Consider the following 10597-nt stretch of genomic DNA (forward strand, 5'->3'; position numbering starts at 1 on the left):
TTCGGAAGTTAGACGGGGGGGGCAGAATCTGCCCCCCCCCCCCCCCAGCAGGGCGCGTATGGCTGAATAGCCCAGCGGGGCGCGGGTTAACCCGCGCCCTGCTGGGGGGGTGTTTGAACACCCCCCCCCCCTTGTGGTTTTTCGCGAATATCTCAAAAAACGGCGGCGCGGAGCGCCGCCGTTTTTGGTACACCTTATCATGCATCAATTCTACACATGTTGTGAAAATTTCAGACCAAGGTCATTCAAGGTCAGGTCACCAGGTCACTTGAAGTGACCTCACCTCATAAAAACTTTCAATGTCTGTCATAGCTACACCGAGTGACCGATCGCTTTGAAACTTTCAGCGATTGCTAAGGGCAATAGCATGTACAAAATGTATATCTCAGAATTTTGATATTGATGACCTAAGGTCAGGTCAATTTTGCGACCTCGCCATTATAAGTCAATGGGAGAAAATTGAAATGCGCCTCTTTTGGATGCAAGACATTATAAACACTCCCAAACACCGAATTACAAGTGGTTTAGACACACTGAACATGAAAATGGTGTCCGTGACCCTTGTTTATGCCCTGAGGTCATCTTAGGTCACGAATGGTATCTAACAGTTTTTCGCAAATAACTTTTGATAGAGGCATGCTAGAGCGATGAAAACACCTTAGATGTGTTCAGCTCGACGATACGGATCGACTGATATGCAACATGACCCTTTCCGGTCAGGTCATGACCTTGACCTGAGGTCAAATTTTCAAGTTGACCTTTCAAGGTCAGGTTATAGTTCATTCGATGCGTCTTGACGAGAGGAACACGATGCCGGTAAAAGTAAGCTCGTACAAGGCTTGGGTCAAAAGTTATTGCAGAAAAACTGTTTTCGAAAAAATCGGCTATTTTTGCAGTTTTTGCCCCCTGCAGGCAAAACTGTTGACGTTAGGTCAAATCTGAGAGAATTACTCAGAAAGGGCGTTAATAGGGCTATCGAATGCGCTTTTCCGCGGCGCTGTAGCTCTATTGGTTCCCGAGTTATGCAATGGCTTCTTGGAAATTTTCGACATTCGACCTGGAAATCGGCGAAATTTTGCCTTCAATGACCTCTGGTGACCTGACCTTTGACCTGACCAAAAAATTGACTGAAGTGATTTCGTCATTATTTTTGACGCTCTTTCGAACGCCGCCTTCCGCGTATCGCTACGTGGCCCAGGAGCCGAGTTACAAGGGGGGGGGGTGTTTAAACACCCCCCCCCCAGCAGGGCGTGGAAATCCAGGACCCCCAGCCGGGCGCGGGTTAACGCTGCTACGAGGACATAGGGTAAGGGCGGGTAAGAGTACGCGGGCGATAAGAGTACGCATCAACTGTTTCGGTTGCTTAGCAACGCAGGTTTGTCGAGTTCATGAAGTGACATGAAGCCGCCAGTGCGTGCTTGTCACCAACGGAACGTGGGCGTTGAGCGGCGACGCTGTTGAGTTTATGGCGATGAATATTATTTTCGAGCGTTATGATATTATTATGGTATGGTACAATAATTTTGATACTTGGCAGTTGAGATAAGGTGCATTTCCGTGATCGTTGTGGGAAACTTGTGAGGTTATCTGGGGAAATACTGTGCAGTGCAATATTCTGTTTGCGAAGTTTTGCACAACGTTTCGGGGTTGTTTTGTGCGCGAATTGCATGTACGGTAAGAGGACGCACTGTTCAGGAGGGTAAGAGTACGCAGAATCATACATTAAATCGAAGATACAGAAATATAAAATTATTAATCTATCGCTCAATGACGTTTGTTTTGTAGGTATATCATCAATGGAGCACTGTGATGCAGATGGGTACCCGAAATTCTTCCAAATACGAGTTATTCTCCCTATTGATTGTGCATTTTTTTTTTTTTTAAGAAACACACAACATGATTATTTCCTGATTTATAGACTTGAAAGATTTATTTTATGTTTTTCTTTTTGGATACTAGAATTAACTTAAATGCCTTCTGAGTTTAAAGTTAAGCATTTGGACAGTACAAGCTGCATAGGCGTGTGTTCATATGCTTGCGTACTCCACCCGCCTGGCGTGCGTACTCTTACACACCCCATATGGTAAGAGTACGCAACTGCAGCGGTTCAGAAAATGTCAGTTTTAGACCACTTCTATTTACGCTGAAGGATCGTTGCCCCATGGGTTGATGGCTAATTCAATGAACTTTAATATTCCCTATTTGCGATTTCTTTCTTTCAAATATTAAACAAACGAGAGCAAGAAATCCACTAAGTGCGTACTCTTATACGACTTCACCCTACGTATCGCCCCGCGCAGCTTGCTCAGTGTTTCGGCTAAAGTTCGACCAAAGGGTCTGACGGCTGTGACGAGGCGAAACCCGAAGGCCGAAGGCAAACATCCGTCCCGGTAGATCAGTTGGTAGAGCGTTGGACTCCGTGTGGTAAGAGCGCACGTCCCGGGTGCAAATGTCCGGGTTCGAAACGCGACGTGCGGCTTGACGTTATGACGACGTTATGACGTTATGCTTGACCTTATGTCACCCATATCAAAATTCGGAGATATGCAATTTGTACAGCACTATGCAAACTGCGTGGTAGGTAGGCATTCTTTTTTTTTCGACAAAACCGAGAATAATGTGAATACTATGCTATCGGTCACTCGGAAATCGTAACAGCAAGACGCGCGAGACTCCGCACCTTAGATTGGCATTATCATCGTATTCATTTTCCATCCAATTTGGCAACAAACCTGAAAGTTTATATTAGCCCCCAAAACAAACTTATGCATTTTATTGCCACACAAGTCGTATACTTTGTTTAGTGATATACCCAATTGAAGGATTGGAGCATGACAAATCTATTTGCAGTGAGATTCGACCGACTAATAACATAGCACTTGAGTAGTTATCGGTTTTGTCCAAAAAAAAAGATACCTACCACGCAGTCTGCTGAGGAGCGATCGGTCACATGGTGCAGCTATGGCAGGCATTGAAACCTTGCATGTGAGCTCACTTGACGTGACCTAACCTGAACTTGAGTGACCTTGGTCTGCAATTTTCACAGCAAGTGCAGAAAAGATATGTGATAAGGTGTGTCAAAAACGGTGACGCGAATCGCCGTCGTTTTTTAGACATTCTCGAAAAACCGCATGGGGTGTTAAAAACACCGCAGTAGGACGTGAATTCAGCTCGTATTGTTCTCTTTTACTTTCAGCAGTCAGAGGGTCTTGCTTCCCTATCGCATAATGCAATGAATTTGTGCACCATTTTCTGTAAATCCCTTGCTTCTATTTTCCTTTTACCCTTCTGCACATCACAAATAGCTGAGCTTTTCATCGTGTATTACAATATGATGAATGACAATACACACGGCATGTTGGTTACTCCCCAACAAACAATGGACAAACCTGGCAAATTTGTTCGCATGCACCCGCAGCTGACCTTACAAACTGAAAGAAACTAAGGTGGTAGAGACACTACAGTCTCTGTCAGAGCAACGCAAGCACCTACCTAATGCCAACGTGTGTAACCTAGTTTCGCGAGCATCTTCAAAATAAAACGGTGTCGTCACTGCTGACAACTCAAAGCTGCCATCAGCTAAGAGAGCCGACAAAACACGATTTGATCAACACATATCAACTCATCTTATCGTCTATTCGTATCAATCCGCGATCGGTTGCTGACATACCCGATTTACGTCAAACTCAGATCTTACAAAATCTATATGGCAATACCAGCTGGGCCTCTCGGCACAGAAGAGACAGTCTGTCTGTAAAATACGCGCCACTGATCTGGAAGCTCGCCCCTGCAGCACGCACCAGCCATCGGACGCGGAGTCGCCGCCTGCCGAGCCGCCTGCCGCAGCTCCTCGGTTATTGCTGTTCGGCCGGCGCCGCTGGCCGCCCGGCCCGGCCGCGCGGCGACAGGCGCCTCTCCTGGCGGGCCGGCCGCCCGCAGCGCCGCGCCGCGGCCGCCAGAAAGACGAGGGAGGAGCGCGCGCGGCGCCGGCGGTCATCACGAGCCGCCGTTGCCACTGTCGTCCCCGTTGTCCAGGTCGTCTGAAAAAGGTAAAATATCATAATCCAAACATGCTAGTTGACTGATTTCAAACAGCTATGTAGGTGTCCAGCAGAATGTATCCAGGCCATCAAAAGAAATGTGGAATATAACGCATCGTTCCACCTACATCGTAAGCAAGTGGAATTCGCATTAACATCATAGTTGGTGACACATTTTCAAATGTTCCTTGAAAGGTGATACGTGACACAGGTAAATCACAAGCGTAACGCTTTGGTGTACTTCATACAAGTTTGAGCTACCTACTGCCTACATAAAGTTATAATATTCAGGGGCGCTGCAGGAAACTTGCTGTACAGACTACGATTGTGCTCATGAATATGTAAGGATACTGACCTACGGTTACTGGACGGATATTGACCAACAGTGACTGGAATACTTACATATTCAAGAGCACAATCCTAGTCTGAACAACGGAGAAAAATATTTGCAAAGATAGGGCCCAGAGGGAGACCCATGTCCACCCCATCTTGCAGCCTGAACGACTAAATATCAGCAGTGCCACTGAGTATGGCAACTTTATGCAGGCAGTAGGTAGCTCATTCTCGTGTGGAGTACACCAAAGTGTTATGCATGTGATGTATTTGTGTCGTGTATCGCCTTTCAAAGATCATTTGAAAATGTGCCACGAAGTATGATGCTAATGCGAATTCGACTTCCTAACGATGTTGAACATATTCCAACAAGTCATCTTATAACCTGACACGTGACCAACCCATTTTCACATGAACAATGATTTTATTCTACATGAACTGCTGCTTTCAGCGGTTTTACGATATGGTGCCAGGTGGGAGCCTCTGCCGGTGGAAGGATGGGCCGCTCTGCTGTTACCTCGGACGGAGTGGGAAGGATCGGAGCGGCGACTCAGGAGGGCGGCCAGGACTGGGGCGGACGCAGGACGGTCTCTGGCGCCGAGGCGGCCCGCTCGGGCGTCTCTGGCGGCTCGGCGGACGGCCCGGCGCCGTCGGCGGCCGGCCGGGCGGGCCGCGGCTCGGCCGGCGGCCGCTGGCCGCTGTGAGAGCCCCGCCGGCTGGCCATACCGCCGTCCGACGACGCGTCGTCGTCGTCGTCCAGGTAGTCGTCATCGTAGAAGTCTGTGATGTCGACCGGCTCCGAGTCGGGCCGCGCGTGCGTCTTGATGCAGTAGTCCTCCAGTGTGAGGGGCACCACGACGTTGTCGCGCTCAGCGTCGACCCGGGAGGAAGACACCTGCTTTCTGCGGAGAGCGCGGGGGAGGGGGCGGTCACCGAGAGGGCTATTCTGGTACACTCGTGGATCTGTACTGCTGGAGCGACAGACGAGTGTTGGGGCTGAAAATGGCCGAAGGCGGCTGACGTAGACCGCGTCCCAGTTAGTAAACGCTGGCCACAAAGATACTCGTTATATTTGAAAATTAACACGGACCGTAGCACGACAATTGGCAATCGTCACAAGCCGAGTCCGACGCCACTACAAATACCGAAACGGCCCGGACCAGGCCCTCAGCATCGGTCAGCACGAGTCCTCTCATCGCCCGCCTTTGAGCTTGAATTATTGGGACGCATTACACAACGGCGCATTACATCCAGAGCACATAAAATACCAATGATGATTTGGCGTTTCCACGATACGAATCTAATAGTTTTCAATGCATACCCGAAGGTTGTTTCTTCATTAGACAAACACTATTCTTTAGAATTGTGTTTTTCTATTGAAAAACAAACTGAGGGTGTTTTTATTTCGAGATAGGATTCGTGTTTGGTGCAGCGAATTGGGGCACTATGCGAGGTAAAATGAGGCAAAAGGCAACTTAAAACGGGCCAGAGGCCACATGCGATGTTTTAAACTTGCTCCAGCCTTCAGCGATGACGTTGACGTTTTATCATATAATGTCGCTGATTTCCGACATGACAAACAGCTTCAGGCAGTGCTGGGGCGTTATTGAGCAGAGCTCCACCCATTCACCGCTACTTGTTGCGGCCCTTGTCGTGGAAATAACCCATCTATGGTACTCTCTGCCACAGCTCACACAACCGCCGCCGACAATATCTCACCTGATGATGTTCTCGTACTCCTTGTCCTTGCCCTTGGACTCCTTCCAGCGTCGGTACATGACCGAGGCGTCCACATTGGCCGGACTGGACGTGTTGGGTTCGTTCAGCAGCGATATCACAGACAACAGAATCGTCCTGCCGAGCGAGGCGACACTCTGTCTCACACAGTTAACGACTGGGGAGGGGAGGGCGACTACTAGGGCACATAGCTGAGGAGATAGCGGCTTCATGCAAGGTGGTTAGGACACACATATTTTGAATCCATCCACGTAAAGTTTGCAGTTCTGGTCGTTTAGGAGACTCGACTTTTGTATCGTCTATATCGTATCTTATACCTACGAATATAAATATCGTATCGTATATTTCAAGTAGGTTTCGGTTACACCGCTCTGTCAGCCAAGCATAACAAAGAGAACAGGAGCAAAGCAAAATATCCATAATAAGTCATAACACTATCAGTATCAACCAGAGGCATGTTGTCCGAAAACCACAAGAAAGCATGCTTTGGGATACACATTACACAGATGACAACCCGCCAGTCTATCAACCTTCATTTGAAGTAACCACTGATGCTCTGCCGTTGCTGTGGACGCACCTGACGTTTTGCGTGGGGTTCCAGCGTTCGCAGGGCAGCTCCCCGCTCTGCGGATCGTCCGTAGGAGGGTGCAAGATGCTGATACACAGATCGCCGTTCTGCAACAGGGCAACCAGAAATGCACGGTGGCTACTTTTACAAATTGCTGAATTTCAGGCAAAGACAAATAAATAAACAAAGATGCAAACAGCAATTTGACCTGAAACATTACCAACAAAAATGGAAATAGTGGCAATGAAATGATGGAACCAGATCTGTTTCAGGCGATCTGCATATCCGGGCCATTGACACCGGACAGGCACGAGGCTAAGTCAGAGAGCACGGGATCACGCTCAGCGCGTGGACGCCACAGCCGGACCTGAGGCAGGCATGGGCGACTGTAACAGGTGGCGCTAGGATCGCCTATACGCCCCTGGACAAAACACCCTGTCGGGGACAACGTGACTGGCGACGACAGACCGGACGAAACGCTGGAGACGCTTCAGACAACAAGGACGATATGATGAGACGGACGATACGATACGCTTCAGACGATAGGGACGATGTGCTGGAGATATCTCGTCTGGATCTGGAGATATCTGGAGATATGGGCTGGACGATGTCCGAGACTCGGGCGACGGTAAAGGTGATGACAAAGTTGCGCCATTCGCCTGATCCTGGTGAAGCCAGTTCACTGGAGCTCTCAGGCTCATAAAGTACGCGTGCATGTGGGGTAACCGGAGTCAGAGGCGGTCGTGGAAGTGATCGCTGATGTCTCGGGGGACGGGGAAAATGACGTGTCGTGTCTGCTCTCTCAGGTGGTGGCCTGGTGCGAACACTGCGGCCAGTGACCGACCAGTCGCGCTGTCCATTGCCAGTCGGAGGACAGGGCAGGCGGCGGACCCGTGACCGACGCGAGACTCGGCCGAGCGCTAGGGCAGAGTTGACTAGAGGTCAGGTCAGCCACCAAGTGGTTAAAGTTGCATTCTTAAAGGGACCCTCCCACCTTCAAAAAAGTTTATGAATTGGCATGAAAGTGATGTCGCTCGGTTCAGAAAGAGCGAAAACGAATATCTACCAAATTTTACCGTAAAATATTCACCGGTTTTCAAGATATTAGACTTTTACTTTTGTTTACTTTTTGGGATCTCCGCTGTTTCTAGCGACTTTATTTTAGAAAAGCGGCGTTTGCGGCAGATGTTGCGCGCAAATAGCATATACCACCGCGTGCTACAAAACGTTTTAGTCAAACATTTAAAAATCGTTAGATATCTGCGCTGACGTCACACATTCAGAGGGGTATTCCTAAGCATTAGCCCCTCTGAATCAAAATGCTGCAATTTTGAAATTCAATATTTCTGATTTAAAGGAAATAGTTCACTTTCCTGAAATTAGTATTTTGCTATGGATTTACGATTGTTTATGCTCAAAATGATCAGAAAACAAAATAAAACCTTTTTGTAAAAACAATTATTTTCTATATTTTAATATAGGACGAACTATATTCTATGTAAAATAATGTTTGACGCGGAAGCTTATTACGCGTTGACCAATCATATTGCGTAGTTCAAACCTACGCATGCTGCATTAGCTGTAAGCAGCATGCTGATTGGCTGACGATGACGTGGCTGCATTCCTGTGCAAGGCACACATTCCTCTGCAAGGCACTCTTTTCGGAACGAGAAATGGAATATCTTCGTCTAGGGTGATCGTTGAGCCGTAAAAGCTCCTGATTTGTGCTAGTCTCCGCTCAAGCTACGAAACTGCTATTCCAGTTCAAAATCCCATGTTAAAAGTGAACTATTTCCTTTAAGGCATTTCTCGATGTTGTGAGTGCCGAAACCGGTAATTGTGAGCCAGGGACCCCAATTTGGCTATCTCAACTCAAATCTAATGTTAAGGTGGGAGGGTCCCTTTAACATCAGGGGGATCTTGTTTGAGTACCATATTGGAACAATATGCCTCAGTCATTTTGTAAGCTCTTGATGAAATGAGTGGTTGACAAATGTATGTGAATCTCACCTCATATACATTTGGATGCCACACTTTCCCAAGGAACTTCACTGTAGGTGGTGAATATGGGTAGTCACTTGGAAAATTCAGGTGAGCCTGAAAAACAAGAAAAAATGTGTCATTTCATACATAACCAATTAATCAACCACTGCAGGCATAAAATGGTTAATTGTGCAGAACTGGGATAACTTTTAGTCCCTGAAGCCTGGAGCATATACATATCAAAATATACACATACACATACATACACATGACATATCAAAATATTGCATGGTATATGCCATCAACTACCCAGATAGCAATGCAATGTTTTCTTGGCATTTGGATGATTTTCCTTAGAATTAGCCATTAGTGTAAGCTACTGGTAAGGGCATGAGGCATCTATCCTTGAATAGGCACAAGACACATGCTAGTTGATCATTACTTTTGTATGATAATTTGATCATTATTTACAGTAATACCCAGGTGAGTCCACCTGGTGAATTAGCAAATGGAATTTGTTCAGGATTCCAGTGGACCTGTATGCAGCTGCTAGAGCTGAGCTAACCATTCTACTTTCAAGAATGGTGAAAGACATCAAAAGATCAACCACAGACCTTATACTAACAAACCAAACATTATATATAACAAGAAGGCTACATAACTGTCTATAAATCATGTATCATGGGACTTTAAAGTCATCTTATATACTTTTACTCAGGTTGATAAATTAATGGTAGGTATACCATCCAATAATTAAAAGTATAGGCACCATTAAATATTAATTCATGTATCATTCTTATTCAGCTGAAATGGGTCATAGGAACTTTAAGAACTGAACTTCAGTTCCAGTAAGTTGTAAACTTACAATTTGCATGCTCACTTTACTCAGAGAACATACCTACACCTAATGCACTGCACAATACCACAGGAAGCCCCAATGAAATTGAAGACTGGACCCTAGTTGCACAAAGAAGGCTGAGGCTGCAATAATGTTTCATAAAACTGGCCTCAAGTCCCTATTTCTTGAAACCATTTCAACCTGAAAGCAGGCAAGCAATAAAATTTCTTTTACATCTAATTTGGTAATGTTATGGTTGTGTATGGTCGTGCTAGGTATCATCTTGAAAAAGTAAATTATACCATCAAATCCTTTATAATCTCACTTTGATTATAATCATCAGGATAATCATTTCTTTACATTTATAGATCTAATCTTGATCTGCTTCATGCATAAACAAACGTATTTGGCTCGTAACAGCCAAATTTTATGGGTGCCCACTGCCCGTTGCTCTAAAATAAGGATACTAACCTTGAAATATCCACCCTCATAAAGAGTATGTGGAGGTCCAAATAATGCAACTTCCCAACAAAACATATTATCATCATCAGCAAGTTTTACACGAAATCCCTCCACGGGCTCCTCTTGCAAGCTCTTATACTCCAATGATAATGCTCTCAAGGCACTACTTGTAGGCTGCTTGGACCCGTGAGCCATCGCATGAATGCTTGGTTACTTGCAATGTTTCAAATTACTTTCCTGTGTGCAGATATAATCCAAACAAATCAAAATATAATAGAACTCCTTCGCTTTGACCTAAAAACATTTGTCACCCAAGAAAACAGCTGTTGTGACGTCATCACAACAAGGCCATTTATTCGCTCTAAAATAATGCAACTTTTTAGCTGCCATTCTCTCATTAAAACACTGCAAATATATCCACGGCATGTGATTTGTGAAATATTCATACCTACACGCCTTTCATTGATGTTTTAAATGTACTGATGTTTTAACACTGCACCCTTTATTTTTAATCCGCTCGATCCGCTCGATCCGCTCAGTGCTTTGTCAAAATATGTGTTACTGCAGAAAATCCGGACGGACGCCACGAAGCTCCGCGCACCGATCACGATGAGTGGATGGAATTGAACCCCTTCG

The 10597-nt window shown here is 46.1% G+C and overlaps 1 protein-coding gene across 2 annotated transcripts; it reads right to left on the reverse strand.

Moving 5' to 3' along the window:
• Positions 1-3306: 3306 nt before the first annotated feature.
• Positions 3307-10310, reverse strand: LOC122391978 (ubiquitin-conjugating enzyme E2 R2-like). 2 transcript variants are annotated; one of them, XM_043386363.1, is made up of 6 exons: positions 9971-10310; positions 8689-8775; positions 6688-6785; positions 6093-6227; positions 5100-5275; positions 3307-4040 (listed from the first exon to the last, which is right to left on the reverse strand). In XM_043386363.1, the coding sequence occupies exons 1-6, from the start codon at positions 10154-10156 to the stop codon at positions 3997-3999; spliced, it is 726 nt and encodes a 241-aa protein (XP_043242298.1). In that variant the 5' UTR covers positions 10157-10310; the 3' UTR covers positions 3307-3996. The 2 variants fall into 2 exon arrangements, with proteins under 2 accessions (XP_043242298.1, XP_043242297.1); XM_043386362.1 differs by having other exon boundaries at positions 4891-5275; positions 9971-10282.
• Between the last annotated feature and the right edge of the window lie 287 nt (positions 10311-10597).

Source organism: Amphibalanus amphitrite, unplaced genomic scaffold, assembly GCF_019059575.1.
Source record: "Amphibalanus amphitrite isolate SeventyFive unplaced genomic scaffold, NRLGWU_Aamphi_draft 000464F_arrow, whole genome shotgun sequence".
In the NCBI taxonomy this organism is placed as follows: domain Eukaryota; kingdom Metazoa; phylum Arthropoda; class Thecostraca; order Balanomorpha; family Balanidae; genus Amphibalanus; species Amphibalanus amphitrite.

What these genes read in the sequence shown, in the direction of transcription:
- LOC122391978 (XM_043386362.1), bottom strand. Translation starts at nt 10,156, where the DNA reads ATGGCTCACGGGTCCAAGCAGCCTACAAGTAGTGCCTTGAGAGCATTA. An exon ending in AACCCCACGCAAAACGTCAG is followed by an intron (nt 6,228 to 6,687) that starts GTGCGTCCACAG and finishes CTCGCTCGGCAG; the next exon opens with GACGATTCTGTTGTCTGTGA. An exon ending in GAGTACGAGAACATCATCAG is followed by an intron (nt 5,276 to 6,092) that starts GTGAGATATTGT and finishes CGCTCTCCGCAG; the next exon opens with AAAGCAGGTGTCTTCCTCCC.